At 37.4% G+C, this 26,849-nt stretch overlaps 1 protein-coding gene across 5 annotated transcripts in view; it reads right to left on the bottom strand.

Moving 5' to 3' along the window:
- Positions 1-3,096: 3,096 nt before the first annotated feature.
- The window catches only part of FBXW7 (F-box and WD repeat domain containing 7), a 218,721-nt gene continuing 194,968 nt past the window's right edge, over positions 3,097-26,849 (bottom strand). For all 5 annotated transcript variants that reach the window (XM_070474751.1, XM_070474753.1, XM_070474752.1 and 2 more), the window contains 8 exons: positions 19,398-19,532; positions 14,638-14,761; positions 12,731-12,867; positions 11,669-11,782; positions 10,267-10,448; positions 8,049-8,274; positions 6,010-6,220; positions 3,097-4,989 (listed from right to left, as the gene is read on the bottom strand). In XM_070474751.1, the coding sequence (XP_070330852.1) occupies positions 4,721-4,989; positions 6,010-6,220; positions 8,049-8,274; positions 10,267-10,448; positions 11,669-11,782; positions 12,731-12,867; positions 14,638-14,761; positions 19,398-19,532 (1,398 nt within the window). In that variant the 3' untranslated portion in view covers positions 3,097-4,720. The remainder of the gene's footprint in view (positions 4,990-6,009; positions 6,221-8,048; positions 8,275-10,266; positions 10,449-11,668; positions 11,783-12,730; positions 12,868-14,637; positions 14,762-19,397; positions 19,533-26,849) is intronic.

The raw sequence follows: 26,849 nt of genomic DNA, 5'->3' as shown, positions 1-26,849 counted from the left end.
CTTTTCAAATTACCTTACGTTGTCTAACGCAGGACTCCAGCAACATGATGCGGACACACACTCCCTTCACACAGAGGTCACCGAGCTATCACAGAAGTCTTAGCAAACCTTCTCTTGGCCACTAACATCTTCCCTTCATACGGCCCGTTCTTTTTTTTTCATGGATGAACAAAAGAAAGGCTTAACAGAAATATTATTGTGCATCACTGAGAACAAGGGCCTCTTCCCAGGATCCAGTATATTCTTGTTTGTTTTTTGCCATGGTGCACATGATCTTAGTTCCCTGACCAGGGATCAAATCCGGGCCCTGGGCCCCCCTGCGGTGGAATCATGGAGTCTTAACCACTAGACTGCTAGGGAAGTCCCTCCAATAAATTCTTGTATGTTGTACACACACACACACACACCACAGGGGACATGAAAACAACTTGCATCAGAAGCATTTATTCACATTCAATCACCAGCAACACTAAAGCACTTTCACTACTGGTAGAATTCCAGATGGCTTTATAAACTAGTAGGTTCTCTGAAAATTGCTGCAAGGGACAAGGTTGAACCCTCTGTTTCCAATGAAGCTGATGGAGTAGAGGTTACAATGTGGACTAGTTTTACTGGGGGTGGGGATGACTAACAGAAGGAAAGTGAATAAGGCTGTGTCTGAGGGAAGGCAGCAGTCATTGTGATGTGAATCTAATCTCCTTGCCCTGCGCCAGTAACTTGTTTCTGGTTTCTATTAATACGGGCTGTTAGGAGTCACAGCAGCCGGGATGAAGCCAGGCGGGCGCTGCCAGGCAGCTTCTCTGTCTCCTGTGTCTCCATTTCACAAAGTGCAGGGATTGCATCAGTAAAAGTGTGTGGGAAACGAGGCACAGCCTGGATCCAGGGAAGCCTTCCTGCGACCCGGTTCACTTTAGGGAAGGGACAGGCAGAGGTCTTCGTTGTTGTTCTTTGATTGTAGCCTCCAATCAATTCAGAGAAGCAGAAAGGAGACTGAACAGGCTAGCTCAAAAGGCAGAGAGAAAATGGCTTAAACGTTAAATTAATACAATGAACTAAATGTCAATTACCTTTTGAAATTAAACAAGTAGGCAGGTTGAAATACCTACTTCACCAATTGGTGTGTACTAGCTGTTGCAAATTAATGAAACAGCTTGTGGTTCTTAAATAGCAATAAGGGAGCTTCCAAGACTCAAAATTATAAACAATTCCAATAAAAATAAACAAATAAATCCTCTTTGCTCAGTTCCACAAACTTACTGAGCACCTGCTCTGGGCGTTTATGGGTTACTCTGTGTCCTAATTTTAGTTTTAGTTTCAGGCATTGTTTGATCTTTGGGAACTTGTCACATCTAAATTTGGGGGCTGCCTCTCTTTGGTATAAACAATTGAAAATTCACAGTTACGTAAGGTGGTGGATTTCTTCATTAAGGAGGCCACAAGCAGGGCTCCCTTTGTGACCTTTCTTATTTTAATTCCTTTAGGATGAGGTTAAGATTTTCCGTTTCCTGGAACAGATTCACTGTAATGAAGATCATTCATTTATTCATAAATAAAATTTAATGAACACCTAAGTATACACAAGAGCTCCATATTTGCCTTTTACAAGATTTCTGTAAGACTCAATGAGAAATTTATGTGACTCCACTTTTTAAAAAAAGTAAATTTGCTATATATAGAGAAATGCTATTTTTATTACATACCTGAATGAGTCACAAATACATTCAACTGCTCCAAATATAGCAAGATAGAATTATCTGGGTCTCTTTTCTTAAAGTTGTAAGAGCAGCTACCACTTAGTGCCATTGGTATGCTTTGTAACATTCCACTTAATCCCTACAATAACCTTAGGAGGTGGGATTCTCTGCCTCCTAGAAAGATGAGACATGAGGTAAGTGATGAAGGTCCTGTATTCAGACAGAACTGGGCTTTGGAGTCAGACCTATTTGTGAACTCATTCTATCCTATAATGCACATTCATTTTTAGAGATGATGTGCTTCAATTGTATTAGAGTCAAGCCACATTTACATTAGGAAAAATCAAGCAGTTTCAAGACTGCCAAGCAGAATCACAACTTCTCGATCACGGAGCTGTCTGTGTGAACAGCAGCTGTGGCTCTGGGCTACGCCACGGCTCACCCTGCAGCAGGCTGGGCTGCTCTCACCTGCATAGCCTAATATGATTTCTGCCATGGGCCTTAACCATGTGGTTTTTCTATCTTTTCCCTTATCCTGTCACTTTTCTCTGATGTTCTCATGCCTGTAATGTGTTGGGGACTAATACACCAAATAACTAGAGCAGCAGTTCTCAAAGTTGTGTTCACCACCCACCTTGTGAGCTAGTTTAAATGCAGATTCTTGGGTCCCATTCATTCCCAGATGTTCTGATTCAGCAGCTTTGGGAAAGTGAGGCCCAAGAACTGATGCCCTAGGAGTAAAGAACACATACTTTGTGACTGTAAGAAATGTATTCTCTAAGTAGCCTCGTATTTGTCAACTTTCTGATGTGCATCTCAGGCCTGGCTAGCTGGGATTCCTGGAGATACACCCACGGCAGAAACCTGCCATGGCTATGTAATTGCAGTAACCGAACTTCATTTTTTTTTCACTTACTGTAAAAATGCTAGGCTTATTCAATAAAACAGTGACAAAAGAGCCTAAAAATACCACAAAAATGCCCCCTCATCCCTAAAACCTCGCTTTGGTCTGCTGAAACTCCAGGTTTCTTTTTCCTTAAAGGGCATGGGTGTGAGTCCTGGTGCCTGGCCTAGTACCTGACTTCTGACAAACCCCTACCCCGTGTGAGCCCCAGTTCTGCCCTCATCTGTGAAGTGGGGAGAGTGCTGCCTACTTCTAAGAGGTGTGGGAGCTTCTGAGAGATGTATATGCAAAGTTCCTGGTCGACATGTGGTCATACTTTAACAATGAACTTTTCACAGGAATTCTAGCTGTAACTACCACACAGGAGTCTGGTGGCTCTGTGAGGGGCCAGGTTTCACGTGTGTTCACCCCCGTGCACTCTGCTCTTTCATCTGTTAGAGACAAACCCTAAATATTGATAATGAAGTGTTACCACCTCAGTAGAAGAAACAGGCATACTAACATGAAAAAACACATTTTATTGCACTTAAGTTATAAGAAAATAAAATTTCTAAGTGAATCAAACCATAGACACAATCCCTTTAAAGGTTGTTTTCCTCCATCATGTCAGGTTGTTACATAACTAAAATTAACCACTTGAATCTGATTGTTTTAAATCAGACTATAAATAAAACAAACAAAAAATAAACAGGAGGAGGAAAAAAAAAGATCACTAGGATACAGTGTTAAACCACTTTCACAGTTCAGCTTGAGTTGTGGCTCCTGGAAAATGAGGCAAACCATTTGACTTTTCCATTCATTTCGCTTGTTTGCACGTGACGCCTTTACTACAAAAACTGGATGGTTTCTGCTTTGTCAGTTACTCAGAGCAATAAAACTGTAACAGTTGTTTTCCCAAATACTGTAAAACACTAAGACTGACCAGCAACTTTATTTTAATTTTGTGTTTTATATATTTTTAAAATATTTTGTCAGTTTTACTATGTACGTTCATCCATTCACCACAGCCCTCAAAAAGAAAAGTTTCTCCGCAGAACAGGCGGCAACAGCTCTGTTCCAAGGAATGTGTTTTAATTTTTGCCCAGATAAAAGAAAATAAGCTTTGCACACACTCTCGATTCTTTACTTGCAGGCAAACGTCACTCTTTATTTCCTGAAACTCTCCCATGCTCAGCCTCTTAGAGGCACAGATGGCTCAAGTTTCAGCGGCAAAAAGTCTTTTTTTTTTTTTTTTCCGTAACCAAACTAGAGCAAATTTGGAATTCAGTCTGGGACTAAAACGTCACAGCAGAAAAAAAATAAAAAAAAATAATTTGCTTTTTTTCTTTCTCTCACTTAGCAGCATAAGTAAGTTTGGCCACTGGGGGTACAGTACAGGGTGGGACACGACCCCGTCGTTGAAGACCTACCTCTAGCACCAGCATCAAGAGTTAAATCCATCTCGGGGCTCACAGAACCCAGGACAACTGGCCACCTTTGAGCAACACAGGCATTAAAGAGTGCACGTGGAAGCGACAGGAAGAGAGTGACAGAGGCTAATACTGTGACTGATTGACATTGGCAATGGTTTGGCAAAAAAAAAAAAAAAAGCTTTTCATGATAACTATACAAAAACAATTCACAGTAATTTTTTTCCTTTTTAGCTTTTCCACTCCAGAAAAATAACTTTTTTTGTTTCAGATGCTCTCGGTGAGACAGTCCACCGGTACTGTGTGGGTGTTATTGCAGCTTCTTTCTAGGTCTCAGTGGTAAGAGAACAGGCCAGCGAATCTGTAACGACGTCTCAGCAGTAACGCTGCCCAGCGACCACTGGAGAAGAAAATAAAGAAATAATTGCACCTGGTTTGATTTCGAAAGTCTCGTGTTGCAAAGCTGCCCTCAGTCCAAAGTGAAGCCTCTTCCGGGAAGAGCCGGCAGGCGCCTCTCTTGTCAGTTGCGGTTTGTCATCGCTTCCTCTTTTCCTTCTGCGTCTGTAGGTCTTTTCGCTCTGTTGCCCCAAGCCAACATCCTGCACCACTGAGAACAAGGGATATTTTTTCTTTTTTCTTTTTTTTTCTTTTGCAGGGGGAAGGGCAGGGAGTCCGTCGCCTACGAGTGGGGACGACGCCCCCTTTCCTGCTCTTCACTTCATGTCCACATCAAAATCCAGCACCAGCAGCTTGGTTTCCTCCGTCCCGTTGCGACTCCCGACGGCACACACCAGCTTTGTGTTCGAGGCTCTGATCCGCCACACAACTCCCCCGCTCCCCCCACTCTCCAATGTGACTAGGTTGCGAATAAATTCACCCGTTTTCAAGTCCCACAGTTTTACAGTTCCATCATCTGAGCTGGTAATGACAAAGTTCTTGTTGAACTGTAAACAGGTCACAGCGCTCTGATGCTTGTTGGGACCTAGGCAAAACCAAGGAATCTCATTACTGGTTAGAAACCATGGTTTCGGGTCAGCTAGATTGTAATTTGTGGAATCTGCATTGGAACACACAATAAATGAAATATTTAAAACACTGCACATTTAGAAACTGCGTTCTGAGTATTTTAGAATCAGCAGGGATGTAGGAAAATCTGGTAGCTACTTGTAACTGAAACGTTAGTCTTTGAGGGTTCTGTCTCTTAGGAAGCATGGTTCACCACCAGGCACACGTCGTGTGTTCTGGTTGTGCTGAAGAAGACCATCAACTCTACTACCCTACCACTCTGAACTGACCAATTAGGGGCAAAAGGCTGAATGAACCCTATTCCAAAACTCTGAAAAAGAGACAAAATTTGTCAATGAGAAAAATGCAGTACCACCTACCAGATGGCCTCACTGAAAACTAACGCTTTCTAAGGGCTCTGACCAATAAAAAGCAGTTAGTCACGACAGAAGAAGTTAACAGCGTCGTGCCTCATTTAGTGCTAGTGGCTTTCAGATGTTTCCCCCTCTAGTTGAGTGGGCACCGTGATGCCCTCCCATCCTACTTAAGCAGATGGTTAAGGGTCTAAGTCAAGGCCAAAGCAATTTCCTATCAGATTAAAGAGGCTTCTCCCCCCGTCCCCTCCAGTAAGGCAGCTCTTTAATTTAAAATTGGACTACAAATTCAAAATAAATGATCACTCAACAAATAAAACGAGCATGCTGCTTCTGTGATACAGCTAAGATCTCTCTTCACATTGTTCTTTCAGGTTAGGTAGAGTTAACCATACATGTAGGAAGTGATTAAATACTTTTATATTAAAAACACAATTTAAAACACTTTCTTAGGGCAGCCAAGTTCTGTCAGTTCAGAGTGGAAATGCTCATAAACTTATCCAAAAATCAGTTTTCATTTTGTATGAGGTTAATCATTCTGTGACACAAAAGTTCCACATTTCTCTTTTGACCAACTCTCTTATTTCTAAGAAATGCAACTAAAGGTGGGTAGCCAGTATTACCTTGCAATGTTTGTAAACACTGTCCTGTTTTGATATCCCAGATTTTAACTGTAGAATCTGCATTCCCAGAGACAAGAATGTTGTCTTTAAGTTCCATTCCACTTGTTAACGACTGGTGTCCTGTTAACGTGTGAATGCAGTTCCCTGTCTCCACATCCCAAACGCGGATTGATGTATCAAGAGATCCACTCACCACATGGATGCCATCAAACTACAACAGACACAGTTTATTAGACTACAAGTGTAGATATTCTTGATATTATCTATTTACCTTAATCCTAAAAAGGGAGGGGAGCAAAGCATGAGAAACAGATAATGCCAGGAACAAAATGAGGTACCAGGATAAACTGCATGCAACCAAGCAACTCTCCAGTACATGTTCTCAGAAGCTTCTATCAGAAATGTGAATTTTTTATGAGCAGTGGCTTCAAACTAGATGCAGAAACAATTTTTAAAGAAGCACAATGAACGTATTATTGTCAGACCATCTGGTCACTCTCAGTAGCTACATATTATGAATGATTCGATATGGACTGCCATTTGAGTTTTACTTCCCAACAGGAAGTTGAAACTACTGATGTGGTTTATGATACAGGGTGCGCTTATCCACATCTATGGCACGAAAAGAGCTAGAGATAACTTTCATGATACTTCAAAGTAAGTTCCATTAAACTGTATGTAAAATAAAAATTTCATTTACAGGAACCTAATGCTAGTTAGGAAATGTGCCAACAGATAATTAGTCTAGAATTAGAAGTGGTGGCATTATGATAACAAAAGCAAACTATCTATAGCACCTCTTCTCCAACTTCCCAGCTAGACCAAAAGTCAACAAATATCTACCAATTCCCAGACTGATAATAAAGTTCCTACCTATTTTCTCAATCTAAGGGTTTATTTAAATGAGGTTATTATATTCATTAAGGTTCTGAACATATCACAAAACATACAGACAACCATAGCCAATTCCCTCTCCTCCAAATTAATAACCTTTTCTAAGTTAACAGACATCTTTATTTTATGTCAATATTTCACGACATAGACATAATCCCATGAAGAAACAAATACTCCAAGGACAGAACTGTGAGCCCTAGGCCCATGTACTAATTTGCTGATCACTAGTGGGCAGTAATTGGTAAACAAGCTACATAAGTATTAATAATAGGAAATACAGCTGACCCTAGCATAACATGGGTTTGAACTGGGAGGGTCCACTACACTTACAAATTTCTTTCACTCGATACCTACTATGTTACTACACAGTCCCAGGTTGGCTGGACTCTTGGATGTGGAACTGCAGACATTGAGGGCCAACTGTAAAGCTATGCGAGGATTTTTGACTGGAGTGGTGGTGGGGGGTGGTGCCTCTGACTTCTACATTGTTCAAGAGTCAACTGCATTTTTTAATTGAAAATGCTGTCTTTCAGGAAACAAAACAAGATGTATTTTTTAAACCTTCTAATAATCGAGTTGTTTATGTCAAAATGTGGCAGTCTATTCTAGGATATCAGGCTCAAACAAAAACAAATCAAAAATGTTTAAGACAAATTTCCTCCTTATGACCACAACCCGGCAGCCCTGTGAGTGCAGAGCAGCTTTGTGCAGAAGCCCCACTCCCACTGTGAATGGGGACAGAATCACAATTACGTGCTCCATCAACCTCCAGCTATCAAGGCAAAGGGGCAGCTTCCAGCCAAATTAATCCTGTGCTAAGGAGTTTATTAAAGTCCAGGTTATTTTCCTCATGAGAGTATCTCCCCATTAACTAACACAGGAAAACTTAGGGCCCCCAAATCTCAGGTTCCAAGACCAATATTTGTATTTTAGAGGAAAATGAATCACAGAAAAATGGAAACAAATCATTTAAATAATTTCAAAATGCATGCTTTCTTCGTGCCAATTTTAAAGTAAATGTAAACAGCAGAATAATTCATCTGTTTCCGGGCTGTACTGGATCAGTAATTTGGCGATTACTGAATGAGACAGTATCATGACTCATTACGAGAGCACCGCAGGAGCTAGAGCGCTCGGTCTCTTACCTGCAGTGAGTAGACCCTGTTGGTGTGGCCCTGCAGCGTGTGCAGACAAGTCTCTGTCTCTGGGTCCCACACCTTCACCATGAAGTCATACGCTCCACTCACAACCCTCCTGCCATCATACTGAACACAGCGGACTGCTGCTACATGACCCATCAACACATGTAAACACTGGCCTGTCTCAATATCCCAAACCCTAAGGGTGGCATCTCGAGAACCGCTAACAACTCTGTGGGTATAACAGAAAAAAATTTATGAGAATTTAAAATCATGGGAAAACAATACATAAAAAGTCAGTGGTCATTAAAACTTTTCTTTTTCTTAAGCAGAAACCACCTGTTTTCAAAATAAATACATGCTATGTCAAACCTCAGTATATAAACACATGAAAGCTGAGTTACTTTGTTTGGGATGGGAAGTTGGAAAGCCTTGAATTCTGCCTGTTTGGTTCCCCCACCTATGAGGAACTGAGAAGCACCTTGGCGTCCTGCGGTTTGAAAACTACTGTATTATAGTTAGATACAACGAAGATGAAGCACAGGAAGATGAAGACAAAAAATTAGCAGAACATGTGGCGAGTTCTAAATACATACAACAAGATCTTGATTTTAGAAATAAGATGCCAGTGTGGGTAGTATGTATAAAATGTTAATAGGTGGTAGTATTAATATTTTGAAAACTTAATATTTTTTCTTTATTCTTTCTCCCATTTCCCCAAATTTTAATATGAACACACATTCCCTTTATGACTAGGGAAAAAATTCAATAGAAGTGTCTCAACAAAACAAGCCAGAATTTGGAATTTAAACTGCTAAAGATATGTGCTTTATACCATATACTCTGGTTAAATTAACCAGTTTTAAATATGTCCTCAAACAAAGGTTGCTTATGCATTTTAAAATATTCAATAGGCTACGAGGGCATTAAGATACACAGATTTTAGAAGATACACATGTAGAAGCAACAGAAATCCCTTAAAATTTTGACCCAAGATTATTAAAGTGATACTGTTCCGAAAACAAGAGTGATACAAATACTGTAATCACCTTTGGATTACAAAGGAGAGTTGAAAACTCAGGTGTCTTTAATGTTATTCCTAAGAGAGAAAGAAAGTCCACTTTCCATGTTTGGAAGAGTAGAAAATGGAAGCACTGAGGCATTTAAGTCAGAATATACTGAAAACTGAAATGCAAGGTCTCTTGACACCAACTCCCCCAATTTTAATAGTGGAGCACACTGTTCAAAGTAGATGCAAATTACAAGTGAAAAAGGCACTTTTCTTCATGTATTACAAACCTAGAGTGAAATAAGTTTAATGTAATGGTTCTTAATAAAGAATGCCACGGACAGAATGAACAGTAAAAACTGGAGTGGATTCACTGTAAGGACCCTTCAGAGAGACTTTTTCTGACAAAATAGGTAGAAATTACATCTGTTTAACAGGAGTACCATGAAGACACGCCAATGGAAAACAAAAAGGACTTTTAATAGGAGGGCTCTGTAGCAGGAAATAAAAGCAACAGCAAAGATACTGAGAAGAAAAAGGTTAGCAGTCCAGTTTGGCTGAAGCTATTATTCTGAAAACTGGATTTCTTCCTTAATTTAGTGTGCAACAGAAGGCTCCCAAAAGCTCGTGGTCCTACCATAATCAGAGGAGGTTCTCTGCCAGCTGTGCGCAAGGTGACCCAATATGAAAGCTCAGTCACCAGTTCAGGTGACAGGTAATGACAATAAGTTAAAACCCACAGCCTCACTCAGCTTTTGTCTGGACATAGGGGAGACAATAGAGGGGGAGGGGTGGTGGGTGGATAACTACAGAGACTAGAGGCTTGAAGCCTGAATAACTGAATTTGTCCTCCCAACAAAAATATATCCTCCCACCCCAAATATTTTTAACATGATGAGTCATCAAAGATTTAGAACAATAAAGTCTAAGGTATTAGTCAAGATCACAGAACAAGGCGTTTCAAAGTGGAAGCCAACACCACCATTGAAGGAGGAAGGAGACTTAATGACAACTGCCCGATTTTAAGGCAATACCCCACTGCTTTCCTAGCAGAGAAACATCTGAAGCTGAATAATTAAAGTCTAATTTAAAAGCACATTAGCACTCACCCTCTACTAGACACAGTAAGTATTATACAACCGAACTCTGCACAACAGGCCCCAAGTTCACAAGTAACAGAGGAAGAATTCCCAAGTTCTACAGGATTTCCCCTACCTTTTTTCATGGAGATGCATACAACGCACAGTGGAAGTATGACCATATAAGGTGTGTATACATTCTCCCGTCTCTGCATTCCACACTTTGAGAGTCCGATCTGTGGATCCACTAATGATGATATTGTCTCTCATCTGTGATGACCATACTCCACCTGTGTGTCCCACTAATGTCCTCAGACACTGCAAAAACACTTAAGATGATTACTTTGAGGTAGAAAGAAAAACAATGTAAATAACATTTCAGTAGCTCATTAAAATCTGGATTAAAGTTATTTACTCAATTGGAATGTCTAGCATATCAGAAAATAATTTTTACACCAATATAACAAGATACCATCACTATTTTGTTTGCTTTGTTTATTTGGCAGCACTGCATTTTATACACACTCACATAATTTAGGAGCACAGATGTAGAAAGTAAACCTTTCTGGCTAAAGTATGACAGCTCTGGCCTGGCCTCTTTGATAATAATACTAAAACTGCAACTTGGTTTCTTCCATGGGAATGGATTCAATGAAAGAATGCCAAGAGGATTGGGTGTGGCTACATACCACATTTCATCTGAATCTGCCCCCAGGCAGTAGTTAGGAGCCAGGCAAGGTACTTCTAGACAAGTAAAGACAGACATTAAAACTCTGAAATAAATCCAAGACTAATATTACACTATGGAAATATGAAACTGTTTTTAAAAACTGTAACATCTGACTTGGAATATTTAGAAGATTTTTGTCCATGAATCAACATTTTAAAACATAGATTTTCCCCCTACCAACACTTTCTTCTGTTATTTTTTAGGTGGTCAATTACTTAATTCACAAAAATATTTTCCATTGGACAGATAAAAGTATTCAGAAGAGAATCTTTAAAGAATAACATTATGTGCAGTGAGCCTGGGCTGCTTTGTTTTCTTCAAACTCATTTAACTAAATAGCCCGCTTTAACTTCTACCTTATAGGGTTTGAGATAAATCAAAATTAACATGATTTATTTAACTTTTAAACTATAGTTAGGTTATCAACAAAATTTAAAAGGAAAAATACCCCTCAATCATATTTTTGAAAAAAATTAAAAAAGGAGATATAACTTAGATGGTTAATGAAAGTGGGAAAAATTAGGCCAAAAAAAAAAAAAAAAAAAACCCCACACCACCACATCTGTAAAATCTTAACCTAAGTTACAAAGATAGACCAACTATTCAAATGAAGAAGAAACTAATGACATCCCTACCATGAGAAACATCATTTTCATGCCAAGGAAAAAGCTAAATTAGAAGCTCTTATACTTGCTATCAAACTAAGCTAGAGTCAAAAATGAATCTTTGCTTTCATCTCACTGGTTGATCCTTGCAAAGATATGTACCAAATAGTGACTTTATGAAGTGTAGAAAGAAGTAAACTTACTTTGCCTGTGACTGCTGACCAAACTTTTAAAGTGTTGTCATCAGAACCACTAACTATTCGGTTACCACAAAACTGTAAGCACGTGATCACATGGTCATCATGTCCTTTCAGCACCTACAACATAGATGTGCAGATGAGAAATATGTTAAATCCTGGTGAAAAGAAAACGGAGGCCATAAATAGCAACAGGAATGCATAGTCTACTTCTAGAATAAAAATTTATATAAAATATGAAGTATCCTTCGTGGTAGATGAATCAAGTATTAAACATTTTATTGTTTCCATATTCTACTACCTATACATGAGACATCAACTACTAAAATCAATCAAAACCTCATAAAGATGGTTTGAACACACATGTCTTTTATACCGTCTATTTTATCTTTTCAAACCAAAAGAATATGCACTTCAGCCGTGCAATTTTGACACACAAAAACAAAAGCACCTACTAAGCAGAAAGACAATACTCACCAACCTTTTCAATTTAACAAAAAAGTCTGTCATAACATGTATGTATTAAGACAAAATGTCTCCCCAAATCGCTTTTAATTCAGTTAAAAAAATACAGCCAAGAATTTCAAGCATTTTTGCCATTCTTTACATACTTGAAATGTTATAAGGCAGAAAATCAGAATTAGGCTTAAATTTATAAAATTAAAACACACAAAAGCTACCAAACAAGCCCCCCAAACATGGGCATTCCTCAAAAAATCGTGCTTGGTCAGACAGGGAACAAACTTTTAGGTATGACACAAAATTCAACAGAATATTCAGAAATTTTCATTTACATGCAATAGATAGAACAGGTGAATCAACTCATCTTTTATTCAAGTACAATTAGTCATCAATTTTATTCAACTACATAGTACAGTTAGTTGTCAGACTAGAGAAAAATTAGTAATGAGGAACACTGTCAGTTACATTTTCTGTTGTTTTAGAAACACACTGTTTTCCTGCTAAAGAAGACAGGCTGTCCACTCCCACCAGGGGCCGGCAGCAAGCACCCTGCGTGCTAGTAACACCGATGAACGCCCGGGTATGGAGGGCGCCCTGCTCGGTTACCTTAGGAGACTTGAGCTCTCCCCGCCGCCAGTTAGTATCGATCCTGTGCTGTCTGATGTACGCGCTTTTCCACGGACTATGTATGAAACCTGGTTTTATTACTTTTCTTCTCTTGATGTGCAATGGTTCATCAATACCTAAAATTTGGAACATTTAAAGAGTATAGCTGCCTTTACCAATAATACAAATTACACATTTTCTAATGTATCTTATCTTCTCCAATGCTCAAAACCACCGAAATGCAGAACACTGTTATGACAAAACAATCATGTAAACTTTGCATTCTGTATGGCATGGTGTATATTGACTATTTAATTTCTCTCTTAGAATAATTCTATAAAATGTTGGTGAGGATGTGCATAAATTGGAACCCTTGGGCAATGCTTGTGGGAATGTAAAATGATGTAGCTGCTATGGAGAACAGTATAGCGATTCTTCAAAATAAACATAAAATTGTGACATGACCCAGCAATTTCACCCTGGATACAACACCCAAAAGAACTGGAAGTAGGGACTTGAATAGTTATTTGTCTACCCACGTTCCCACCATCATTCTTTATAACAGCCAAGAGGTGGAAGCAACCCAGTGACCACTGATGGATAAATGGAGAAAAAAAGTGGTATATACATACAATGGAATGTTTAGCCTTAAGAAAGGAGGAAATTCTGACACATTTGGACAAATCTTTAAGACATTATGCTAAGTGAAATAAGACAGTCACAAAAAGACAACTATTGTATGATTATATTTACATGAGGTCCCTAGAGCAGTCAAATGCATACAGACAGAAAACAAAATGGTGGTTTCCAGGGCTGTGAAGAGGAGGAATAAAGAGTTACTGTTTAATGCATACGGAGCTGCAGCCGGAGATGATGATCAAGTTCTGGCGATGGATGGTTGCGATGGCTGCATGACCAACTGCAATGTCAATGTACTTAATGCCACTGCAATGTACACTTGAAAACGGTGAAAGTGATAAATTCTATTTTATGCATAAATTATCACAATTTTTAAAAAGGTCATTAAAACAATGATTCTATGAGAGAAAGTAAAGCAAGCATAATTAATCCTACTTTATGATGACTTGAGAAGGAAGGGTTTCCTGATCAGTCCAAGCCACAGACAGGGCAGAGGCAGGATGAAGAACCAAGGATTCTGGATCTTCACCTCCCAGCTTTACTAACCATCAATGCTGCCCAATCCACTATGATCTCCATGAGGTGCAAGAGAACAGGCAGCGCATCTGTCTTACCCTCTATGATTCTTTCTTAAAAAGTTTGCTTGTTGAAGGCAAATAATATTTTAGCATAGTTTTTTTCAAAAATAATATTTTTCTAGATGCCTGCTGGAAAAAACGTGCTCTTTCTTGAATTAATATGCATGATACCTACTCCATTAGTAAGAAAGGGGATTTGTTTTTTTTGTTAACAAGTCTCAGAACACAAGCTCCATGGTGGGGAGATTATGAGAGTGATCTAGCACATAGGAGGTGTTTAATAAATATTTGTGGAAGAAATGAATAGACTATAATTTGAGTACGTAATCGCTAATTTGGGGGTTATATTGTCTTCATCTTGACTTTCTCACTGTTTATTAATTCTACTGGAGACTAGGAAGCAAATCAGATATATTCACTGTTAGTTACAGTGCTCATTAAAGGGGCTAGTGCCAAGATCTGGCTCATCTGAACATGTGGAATAACCTGTGGATTTAATGTATGTAGGTGAATGTAAATGAAGATGCAGTCTTGATTCCTTGTTAGGCTGCCAAAGTTGTTTTTTAAATTGATCCACCACTTTATCCTACAAGCACATAAAACTTACTATTTTTTTGTTGTGTTTTGTTTTCAGAATCACTCTGCTTTTTCAAACCACAAACATTTTCTCTCTGTGATTGTGAACCTTACCCTCTTCTTTGCATTTTTCTCTCCAGAGAAGGTTGTCTTCAGCCAAAATTCTCCAGTAGCGGCAAGTCTGAGCCGCCTGTAGCAGGTCTTTGGGTTCCAGGAATGAAAGCACATAAAGTGCCAGCTATGAAAAGAAAAAGCATAGCATACCAAGCATCTCTTTTTAATCAGAAAATATTCTCTATAGGATAAAGTGCTTATAGATAAATGTAAGATAATTTTACATTCTAATTACTAGTATTATGGAAAGGCAGTACCTTCTAATATTCAATTTTAACAAATACACACAAGATTTAAAAATATCCTATTGGTTTTTATGAACTTGACCCTAGTAACTCCTTACCTCTTCAAGGAATACTTATTAAACCCATCGGCCTTTTCTCCTGCTTTTGCTGTGAGCCCTGACTCAAGAATTTTATCAAATCTATTTATATATTTTTTTACTTTATTAGTTCTTTAAGTGTTAACTTTTTCTGTCCTTACTAAAATATAATTTCATTTAAGAAATGAGATTCTTATATGATCTATGTGGCATGATTTCAGAATCCTTTGAAATGACATAATTCATAGTTCTTTATCATATCAAAGTGTTTATATCAGAATGATGAACTTTTCAAACATTTACACCCTTTACTTGTAAATCACAAAGGCTTATAAAAGTGATTGGGTTCTAATTCCTTTATACGGCTTATGGGGACTTTCTTGATGGGCCAAATAGGGTTGTGTATTTGAGCGAGGTCTTTGACATATCACTGATTTAAAACGTTTGTTTATAATACTTGCAAACCATCAATTTATTTCCATTGTGTAAAGTCAAGTCAAATAAATAAAAGAGCAGGAAAAGGGGAATGACAGCTTCTCTATGCTCATTCAATTAGCCTCACAAATCACATAAAAATTCAAATTACGATATTAGGACAGAATGAACTAAACAGAGCAAAAAAGCTGGCTTTTCATGTAACCTAACTTATAGGTTAAGACAAAATATCATTTAAAGGGCCTAGGCTCATATAGGGAGTAAAAGCATATTCTGAATGATTTTTTCATGTTAAAGAGGAATTACATAAAGTAAATTATGCTTTCCCAATGACTTTTCATATGTAGAGTTCATCATTAATCACATATTTCTTGAGTACATTCTTTTATAGAAAGTATTTCAACCAGCAGTATTCAATTTAATACTCCTATTGGCAAATGACAGTGAAAAAATTTTTGTGGAATAATATTTTTGGTCTATCAGAAAAGACCATTCAGTATTATATATGGAAACTCATTTAAAATAAAAAGGCATAACTATATTCAACAATCTATCTCTCTCTCTATATATATGTGCATTCATATATACATATACACATATACAAATACACACATATATAACTTGACAATATATTTTTAATGGATACTCTATAGACCACTTAATTTTGAAATGATCAATCAATCAAAGCCTACGCAAGTTTCTTCAGTTCAGTTGCTCAGTTGTGTCTGACTCTTTGTGACCCCATGAATCGCAGCACGTCAGGCCTCCCTTAGTATCAGTCTAATATCATACTATTAGTCTTCTATGTGAAATTGATATTTAACATAGAAATTATCAGGTACAAAGTTATATTTGTGGAAAAGAAACGCTACTTAATGCTCAAGATATTTAGAAGAGTCAAATGAAAAAGTCTATTCTTTAGTTATCCAGTTGAAGCTGAAAACAGGCCATTTACAGAAACATTCAATGGATCTTAAATGCTAAGAAACAAATCCAGAGTGGCTCAGATTTCAAAGGTTTACCTGCAAACTTAACAGACAAAATTTCCTTTATTACTGGTGATTAAGATATCATCTAGTCCAGTGTCTAAATGCATTAAAAAGAAATGTAAAGAAACACTCAAGTGCTAAAGAAAGTTGAGGTGCTAACTCCATAGGTAACTGGCACCCATTCCTTTTAAAACAGCAAAAGCCCTAACTCAACCATGAACTTCAACTTATTAAACGCTTGTCTATTCCACCAAAACATCCTGATATTGTATAAAATACACATAGCCAAATAGAAAAATATTAATAAGAAGATCAGAATCAGGAAAAATATAAATCAGAAAAGGTTTAAACTATCGGAGGAGAACACAAAATATATTGGCAACAATATTCTATATGGTTTTTTAATTAGGCTGCCAAGCAAAAATAAAACAATAATTAGTTACATCAGTTCCTCAAAGAATACAAGGTTTTGGGCTCCTTATGGGAACAGACAGTGGGCACTGTCCCAAGCCACTTCTCTAAAACCCTGAAGAGGGGGGTTACAGGTTTCTGAGAGCCACATCAAATGGTCTAGTGAATGTAATTTTCTATTCATTTGTATTAAAGGTGAACTCTAAACCAGTAATTCTTCCTAAGGACTAATTCCACACAAGAGAAGCTCTTAAACTGAAGATTTATTTCAGATAATTTTATTTTCTTTGCCCAAACTTGTCATTTCAATTACAGTTGCTAATTTTTGTTTTTCACTATAACTTATATAAAAGACCACCTTGTTATATTTAAAAAGTGGATAATACTTTCTCAGAATTGCTGTATTTCAATGAATTAAACTAATCAAAGAAAAAAAAAAAAGAACAAACAAAATGTTGGCCGATTCTATGTTAAGAATTTAGGTTTTGTTGTAGATCATCAACTGTTACCATTATGCTCTTTTTGGCATTTACTTACAAACTAAGGATAACGCCCTTTATCACAAGTCTCCCATGTGAGACTAGTGAGATATTTTGTCAAGGTTTTTGAGAGTAGTAAGTGTTGGTAAAGAACTTTGAGATCTGTTGAAAGGAATTATAAAAAATTATTATAAGTTCACTTCCTGACATTATTATTATTAAATAGTAATAGTACTTAGTCTCCAATAAGATGTTAGTTTCCTTGACAACTTTAGATCTACACCATTATTTCTTTACATATAAAATAAAGTGTTTTTAAAAATAGAAAGTGTTTTATTACTCAACATTCTGTGATAAGCCATAATGGAAAATAATATGAAAAAGAATGTGTTTGTATGTTTAACTGAGTCACTTTTCTGTGTAACACTAATTAGCACAACAATGTAATTCAACTACACTTCAATAAAAAATAAATTAAAGAGGGCGGGGGGCAGGGGGAGACAGGAGTCATGCTAAGCCAGGCTCACTCATTCTCCTGTCTAGCAAAACTTCTTTGCCCTCAGGCAATCTTCAAATGAACACTTAATCCGAGAAAATCTTTATTGCATGGTTATCAATAAATTATACTTTTTAGATTCTTAGCAATTTTTATAAATCATATGTTTTTGTGTTATGAAGCTACTATGGAAATCCAAATAAACCAAAAAGCTCACAATCTTTAGAGATATGACGACAAACTAGACTCAGAGAAAAGTCTATATTAACAAAAATAAAAAATAGGGAGGATTATCAAGGAAAACTATGAAAGATATATCAAAGGTGAATAAATTCACTTTTGATCAAATACATAAAAAAGAGTTTCCTATTAATAGCACCCTTGTGGAAGTAAAGAGAGCTTATGTCACTTTCATAAGCCAAATCTATCCAAAGGGTTCAGTTTTAGAATGAGCCAGCAAGAATACAAAATTTTTTCCTGGAACAATGTCATTTAAAAAAATCACTCCAAAGTAGAAACATTTCAGGAAAATGATGTTTTTTTCCACTTTGATTTCTCCTGGAGTTACACTTAATTTCATCCATTAACTATGATGAAACCAATTTTATAAATATCCAATGTGAAATTATCATCAGGACTATCTTTAATGCCCTTAGGATATGTAGAATGGTTATCTGAAAAAGAAATCAACTTCCTTTCTCTTCAAATTTGAAGTTTCAGGACTGTTTGCCTTTGTATTTATACTAACATAAATGGTATTTTATATTGTTTTCTTGGCTGATCTATAATTAGCTGATCTATATAAAATTTTTGTGAAAATATAAATCTTGGTAGCATTAATGTTATTTCTGTTTGCTGACAAAAATGAAACTATGATGCCTACAACCTCAATGAAAGAACTACATCTAAACGATGCCTTATTTATGGTCAGGAATACACATGTGATCATAGTCTATTATAAAAAAACAAAGACGCTTTATATTATACAAAGATATTAAAACAAATAGGTATAAGTAATTCTAAAAGAAATGCTCCAAGAAATGTAATTGGTATGGGAAATCTGTGATTTGGCATGTGTGTGTGTGATGGGGTAAAAAGGGAGATGAATAACAGAAGATACACATGTGAAATTTTATATACTTCAAAATAATCACATAATGTAACTCACAGAGAAGTACAATCCAACAGAGTTATGAAACTATTAGTCTTAAAGGGACTCAGGATAAACAAACAACAAAATAAGAAAAAATACCGCTGTTTTAATAAAATCAGAATAAAAAAAATCTACTAATGTAATGAATACACCAAGATAATTAAAGGCTGGACTTCAAATAAGCTGGGAAAAAAATCTTGGTAAAGGAACAATCAAATTAATGAAACTCAATAGCTTAGTCTCATGTATGACTTATTCCAGTGGTGGAGAGAAGATACTTAGTCCGTAAGTATACTTTAATCTGAAAATTATGCTAAACTATGGTAGCTTATCATTTACAGCAACCTTTAACACTAATTAAGTGTTAAACTGACAATACTGAATACTGTAATTAGCAAAACAACTTCTAAAGAGGGTAGCTGTTGATTTATATTTTCAAACAGCACCAATGAAGAATATAATTGATAATCCTTACCTCTTTAGGGAGCAAGGAAATGAAGTCTCGTTGAAACTGGGGTTCTATCACTTGCATCATATGTTTTACCTGGGTTGGTTCACAACTATCAATAAGTTCATCTAAAGCAAGCAATTTCTCTGGTCCACTCCAGCTCTATCAAAGAGGAATCAGAAATTTTTATTATTTTAATAAATGTCTCAAATTATAAGCTCATAAAGGAAAATCAACATCTATACGAAATATAAAAAGTGGCTACTTACAAAAGAAGGCACTGAAGTGATAATCATTTAGCCTCTTCAAATTTCTAGCTATCTTTATTGTGTAAAAGCTTTGAGTTTGACAGAAAAATATTTTTGCATATTATTATAATTGCAATATGTTAATCTACCACCAAGACACTGGTTGAGAAAACAAAATTTTATTCAGAAACATTGGTTTGGGCTATTGAGTAAATAGAGAATTTTGAGAAATGATTTTCCTTTCTTCCCTTCCTTTCCAGTCGGCACCATAAAACTTCATGGTTTTAGTAAGGCACTCATCGGAGAGCAGACTGGCAGCATCGACTAGAGAAAAATTAACAACTGGCTAGAATGCCCATCTGACACGTGTTTTCCACAAATTAAAAGGGCTTTGATTTGCTATGTGAAAATAATTTCAATAAAAAACAGCAAATAACAGTAAGTGGCAGCTGACTTAACAGTAAAATGAGAATATGAAGAAAGGCTAAAATAAAAGAGAATAAGAAATAAAGTATATATTATGGAAAAACAAAAACAATTATACCTCAAAAATATGAGCTCCATTAAACTATACTAAGGGGTTGCCTAATTTTTCTTTCCCCTCAATGAGGAACACTTCCCCAGAATGCCATGATTCTTAAAAGGAAAAACCAGACAGACATGTGAATCATTTAAAATGTCAGGGCTCTCATGTACAAAAGTCAAAGAAAACATTTAAGTAACTTTGAAACACTTAGATGAAAAAACATCCTTGAGCAAGATGATAGAGTACCTTTATGAATTATTATGTCCATTTTGGAAATGGGAGAAGACAGAACAATATGTGAGGTTTGGAGCTAGAAAAATCTGGATTTTGACATTCCATTTTTTGCTCAAACTAGGAACCTGGATTTTGTAATATGTGAAATAGACAACAGTTGAAAACTGAGATATTCTGAGGTCACTGAAAGCCTTTTTAAAGTATTTCTTAAAATATTTACCCCTTCAGAATCTGCAATGAATCCTCTCTTCTTTCTTTAAGTGTAGACTAAACTAACAACTAGCAAACATTTCAGCAGTGCTTCCACAGTACTACTACATAATAATGTCACAAACATTATCTCACTTATTCATAAAAACCTTGGGGAATATCTCCATTCTTACCTTCAAATATGAGGAAACAGAGGCTGGAATAAGCTGTATTTTTTCCTTTTACCTTGACACACATACCCAGAACATTCTCCTTGAGTACTCACTGTGTATCCTTTTTGGTTAGGGTGAAGATTTATACATAGAAATTAAAAATATCCATATATGTGTATATGCACACACATGACCAATTACAGGGCTTCCCTAGTGGTTCAGCTGGTAAAGAATCCCCCTGTAACGTGGGAGGCCTGGGTTCGATCCCTGGGTTGGGAAGATCCCCCGGAGAAGGGAAAGGCTACCCACTCCAGTATTCTGGCCTGGAGAATTCCACGAACTGTACAGTCCAGGGGTTGCAAAGTGTCGGACACAACTGAGTGACTTTTACTTTCTTGCTTTTATTTGACCAGTTAAAAGTAGTTAATTTGAAATTTATTTCACTCTGTTTTCCTTACACAGCTTCAAATCCTGGCTCAAAACCTACCTCTTTGACAAAACTCACCTCTTTGACAAAACTCATGCTCATCAATTGCCACTCATCTGTACTTAGTAACAGTACTATACACTGTGTTATTGATTTACATTCCTCACAGGAAGATGTAGGTTCTTATAATATGCTGTTCTTCTCTATCTACATGATAAGGATTCATGGACACTAGTATAAAAACATGCCCCTTTTGGGTAACAGATAACTGCGGACTTGTTCATATACTACACATGCTCAATATTTTTTTTTTCAATTGACGTATTATTGCTGTTTGTAAAAAAGGGACAGAAAAGCAGCATCGACACATGGTATATAAGTGCTATGTGTGTGTGTGCATGCTCGTCATGTCCAGCTCTCTGCGCCTCCATGGACTGTAGCCCGCCAGATTCTTCTGTCCATGTAATTTTCCAGGCAAGAATACTGGAGTGGGTTGCCATTTCCTTGAGGGGATCTTCCTGACTCAGGGATTGAACACTCATCTCCTGCAAAGTTCTTTACCACTGAGCCACCAGGGAAGCCTCTAACAGAAAAAAATATAAATGTATATCTTTTCAAGGATTTTAGGGGCTGCAGTATACAATGAAAAAGGCTAGAATAGAAGATAAATAACTAATTCAGATCTTAGGTAAATGTTAGAAACTGCGCCACAAATTTAAATATATATTTAAGGCAAAGGCCATGATGAAAATAATGCCCGTACAGCAAAATGCTTCTAAGACTTAAAACAGTATTTTTTTGTTTTAAAATATTTGATAGGTTATATAAAATTTAACTTATATTTCAATTTGAATTAAATATGCATTTGGCAGATGTTACTTTGTGACATTTTACTGAAACATATACTACTAACAAAGAGTTAGTAACATAAGCTGTAAGCTACAAAATAAATGAGACTGTTTTCAAGGACGATACATATTCAACCTTCCAATGACTTAAGTCACATCTCTTAGATAGTTCCAACAAAGGTCTGGACTACATAGGCCCTAGATTTCCTCTCTCCAGCCTGGGTTTCTTCCCTGAATTCCAGACCTGTATATAAAATTGCTTATCCACCATATATTCTTGGGTATGTAACAGAAACTATATCCATGATCTTTCTCTTCAAATATGCAAGACCACAATCCTCCCCATTTCAGTAAAATGTTATTGTTATATTAGTTTGGCCCAAAACTCTGAAGTCATCCTCAATTCCCTCACTCTCACCATCAGATAGCTCTGATCCATCAGTTTATTCTAAGGCCATAAAATGCAAATATACCCAGAATCTGACTATTACTACAACGGTCTAAGCTACTACTGTCACCCGGGTCATTCCTGTGACTGCTTACCTGGTCTCCCAGCTCCCCACCTTTGCCCTCCTAGTTCTGTTCTCCACAGACAGCTGGAGTGACAGTGCTGAACGTCAGCTCACTCTTCTGCCTGAAGCCCTCTCACTTCACTCGCAGTAAAGCCCAAAGTCCTTAGGCTGGTCCACGAGGCTCTAATTTCCTATTTCTTCCCCTCCTTCACTCTGCCCTGGCCAGAGATCCTCTCTCTGCGCCTCAGTCACACCCAGCACGCCCTGCTTCGAGCCTTTTCCCTTGGTGATTCCTAGACTACTCTTTTCCTGGCACCCACGCGCTTTACTTCCCTAGTCCCTTCTCCAGCACCTTCTCTGTGCAATTTTCAAAGACTGCACACCATTTCAAAACCCCCTCTCTCTCCTGACTAAAGGTTTTCAGAAAAGGGTTTTGTTTATTTTGTTCATTATTGTATCCCAGATTCAAATTAGGGCCTAGCACCTGACAGTTATTCTGTAAATATTTGTTGAATAAATGAATGAATCCCCAAAGAGTCAGGAAACACTGCACCAATGCTATCTCAAAACTCTTCCCACAGAAAGTTTCTATTCTGTATACCGGATGGTATCACTGGGACTTGCCTGCTTAGTCTGCTTCCAAGATTGGTTCCCAATTTTGACATGGAGGAAGGCATCAAGAGCATCCCCAAGGAAAAGATATGCAAAACGGCAAAATGGTTGTCTGAGGAGGCCTTACAAATAGCTATGAAAAGAAGAGAAGCAAAAGGTAAAGGAGAAAAGTAAAGATATACCCATTTGAATGTAGAATTCCAAAGAATAGCAAGGGGAGATAAGAAAGACTTCCTCAGTGATCAATGCAAAGAAATAAGAGGAAAACAATAGAATGGGAAAGACTAGAGATCTCTTCAAGAAAATTAGAGATGCCAAGGGAACATTTCATGCAAAGATGGGCACAATAATGGACAGAAATGGTATGGACCCAACAGAAGCAGAAGATATTAAGAAGAGGTGGCAAGAATACACAGAAGAACTGTACAAAAAAGATCTTCATGACCCAGATAATAATCACAGTGGTGTGATCATTCACCTAGAGCCAGATATCCTGGAATGTGAAGTCAAGTGGGCCTTAGGAAGCATCACTACAAACAAAGCTAGTGGAGGTGATGGAATTCCAATTGAGCTGTTTCAAATCCTAAAACATGATGCTCTTAAAATGCTGCACTCAATATGCTAGCAAATTTGAAAAACTCAGGACTGGAGTTTGTGGCCACAGGACTGGAAAAGGTCAGCTTTCATTCCAATCCCAAAGAAAGACAATGCCAAAGGATATTCAAACTACCACACAATTGCACTCATCTCACATGCTAGCAAAGCAATGCTCAAAATTCTCCAAGCAGGCTTCTACAGTACGCGAACTGTGAACTTTTAGATGTTCAAGCAGGATTTAGAAAAGGCAGAGGAACCAGAGATCAAATTGCCAACATCTGTTGGATCATTGAAAAAGCAAAGAGTTCCAGAAAAACATCTACTACTGCTTTATTGACTGTGCCAAAGCCTTTGACGTGTGGACCACAACAAACTGTGGACAATTCTGAAAGAGATGGGAATACCAGACCACCTGACCTGCCCCTTGAGAAACCTGTATGCAGGTCAGGAAGCAACAGTTAGAACTGGACATGGAACAACAGACTGGTTTCAAATCAGGAAAGGAGTATGTCAAGGCTATATGTTGTCACCTTGCTTATTTAACTTATATGCAGAGTAAATCATGAGAAATGCTGGGCTGGATGAAGCACAAGCTGGAATCAAGATTGCCGAGAGAAATATCAATAACCTCAGATATGCAGATGATACCACCCTTATGGCAGAAAGTGAAGAAGAACTAAAGAGCCTCTTGAAGAAAGTGAAAGAGGAGCATGAAAAGTTGGCTTAAAACTCAACATTCAGAAAACTAAGATCATGGCATCTGGTCCCATCACTTCATGGCAAATAGATGGGGAAACAGTGACAGACTTTATTTTTTGGGCTCCAAAATCACTGCAGATGGTGATTGCAGCCATGCCATTAAAAGACGCTTGTTACTTGGAAGAAAAGTTATGACCAACCTAGACAGCATATTAAAAAGTAGAGATGTTACTTTGTGGACAAAGGTCCTTCTAGTCAAAGCTATGGTTTTTCCAGTAGTCATGTGGATGTGAGAGTTGCACTATAAAGAAAGCTGATTGCCAAAGAATTGATGCTTTTGAACTGTGGTGTTGGAGAAGATTCTTGAGAGTCCCTTGCACTGCAAGGGATCCAACACGTCCATCCTAAAGGAAATCAGTCCTGAATATTCATTGAAAGGACTGATGCTGAAGCTGAAACTCCAATACTTTGGCCACCTGATGCGAAGAACTGACTCATTTGAAAATATCCTGATTCCGGGAAAGATTGCAGGTAGGAGCAGAAGGGGACGACAGAGGATGAGATGGTTGGATTGCATCACCGACTCAATGGACATGGGTTTGAGTAAGCTCCGGGAGTTGGTGATGGACAGGGAGGCCTGGCGTGCTGCACAGTGGTCACAAAGAGTCGGACACGACTGAGCAACTGAACTGAACTTACTTCTGCAGTCCTTAGCTTCTTTATCTGAAAAAGTGTTGGAAAGTCTGATAATTATTTTATTTCTGCTCTGAAAAGTAGTTGTTCTTATAAAGAAAAAAGCATTTTCCTTTGGTCTTACATGGTAAAGTTAGTGGAACATATTGAAGGGGATAGGAAAAACATTCCAAATTCAGAAAGGATCATCAAGATAAACAAAATTTAATTTGTGTACAAAATTAAAATGCAAACTTGAAAATTCCCCATGAAAGTGTTATTTGATTTCAGATAATTAGAGAGTACCTGCAAGTAGCCGAGACGAGTAGAAGGAGCCCTGAACTGTAATCAGGGGCCTAGTTTCACTAGCAACTCACTGCACAACTGCAGGGAAGCCCCTTAATTAGTCTGCGTCTCGGAGACCCCACCTTGGGTATAATGAGGGGCTTGGCCAGACCAGTGGTTCCCAGGTGCTGGCTGAGTGGTGCAAGATTCATGGAGTCCTCCAATCCACCATCAAAGAGTCTGATTCAGGGGTCAAGGTGGGGCTGAGGGCATTTTATGTTTTAAATAACCAACCTCTCCAGTAGTGATGCGGTGATTCACAAACGAGCTGTGGTTATTGGTTGGGACGATCCTTGGTATCTCATTCAGATACACATACTCTATGACTTTAGGCAGTTTAGCACCTGAATTTCATGTGATGAAGAACTCACTTCTCTAATATCTCCCGAAGATGGTTATCTAGTCTGTTTAAACAGTTTCAGGACTAGAATACTTAGAATCTCCATTCTTCTCTGGGTCAGTTCTAATTGTAAAGTTCAAATTTACAACAAAATCCAACTCGAAGAATATGATCCAGGTCTTGTTTGCTGAAGAAACCAATAAACAGTCTGATTCTACTTTTACATAGAAGTCTTCAAGATGTCAGACAGAAACATTTTCCCTTAGTCCTCTCTGGCTACATACATGACCTTCTTCCACTCTTTCTCACCTAAAAGGGCTTCTTGATAGGGCTGTTTCAAATATAACGGCAAAGTAGTTTTGTATTCATTTACTTCTGGCACTATTCTGTTTTAATATTTTGTTAATTAGCAAATAAAAGAGATCCAAATAAGTTAGAAAACATGTACAATTTCTAAGTGTTACCATAAAACCTAAGTCCTCCAAAAGAGTAGTTTTTATTCCACTTTTAATTTCAAAACACAGAAGTATTTTGTTTTATTATTGAAAACATATTAAGGAGTATAACAGGTATTTTCAAAGTGCATCATAGTTTTAATACAATATAAATATGCTTTGATTAAAATAATGCTGATACTGTTAATCTGATGACATTTGTATGAAGCTAGTGTTAATAGCTTCTTCTTAGACTTGCGAAAACAGGCTCACAAAGGACACTTCTTTTACTGAGTTTCTACTGTATTTTCAAGTATAGCTTTAAGCACTTTTACACGTTTTCTCTCTTTTGACAACTTTTTAGTGTTATATCTGTTTCACGGAGGATGAGAACAATGGCAAGAGTGGTTACATAATATCAATGAAATTACCCAATTATTAAGAGGCAAAGCCAGAATTGGTACTAAAAGCTTCTCCTTCTAAGTCAAAGTGCTTCTCATTATATCAGGATACTTCTGAATACCAATTTCAGAGAATGTTAATATACCTTTACCTAGTCTAACATCTGCAACTGAAAAACTATATATTATAAATGACATAAAACAAAACAAAAAAATGACCAA

The sequence above is a fragment of the Odocoileus virginianus genome, chromosome 12 (assembly GCF_023699985.2).
Source record: "Odocoileus virginianus isolate 20LAN1187 ecotype Illinois chromosome 12, Ovbor_1.2, whole genome shotgun sequence".
Classification (NCBI taxonomy): Eukaryota; Metazoa; Chordata; class Mammalia; order Artiodactyla; family Cervidae; genus Odocoileus; species Odocoileus virginianus.
This window is presented reverse-complemented; position numbering and strand designations above follow the sequence as displayed.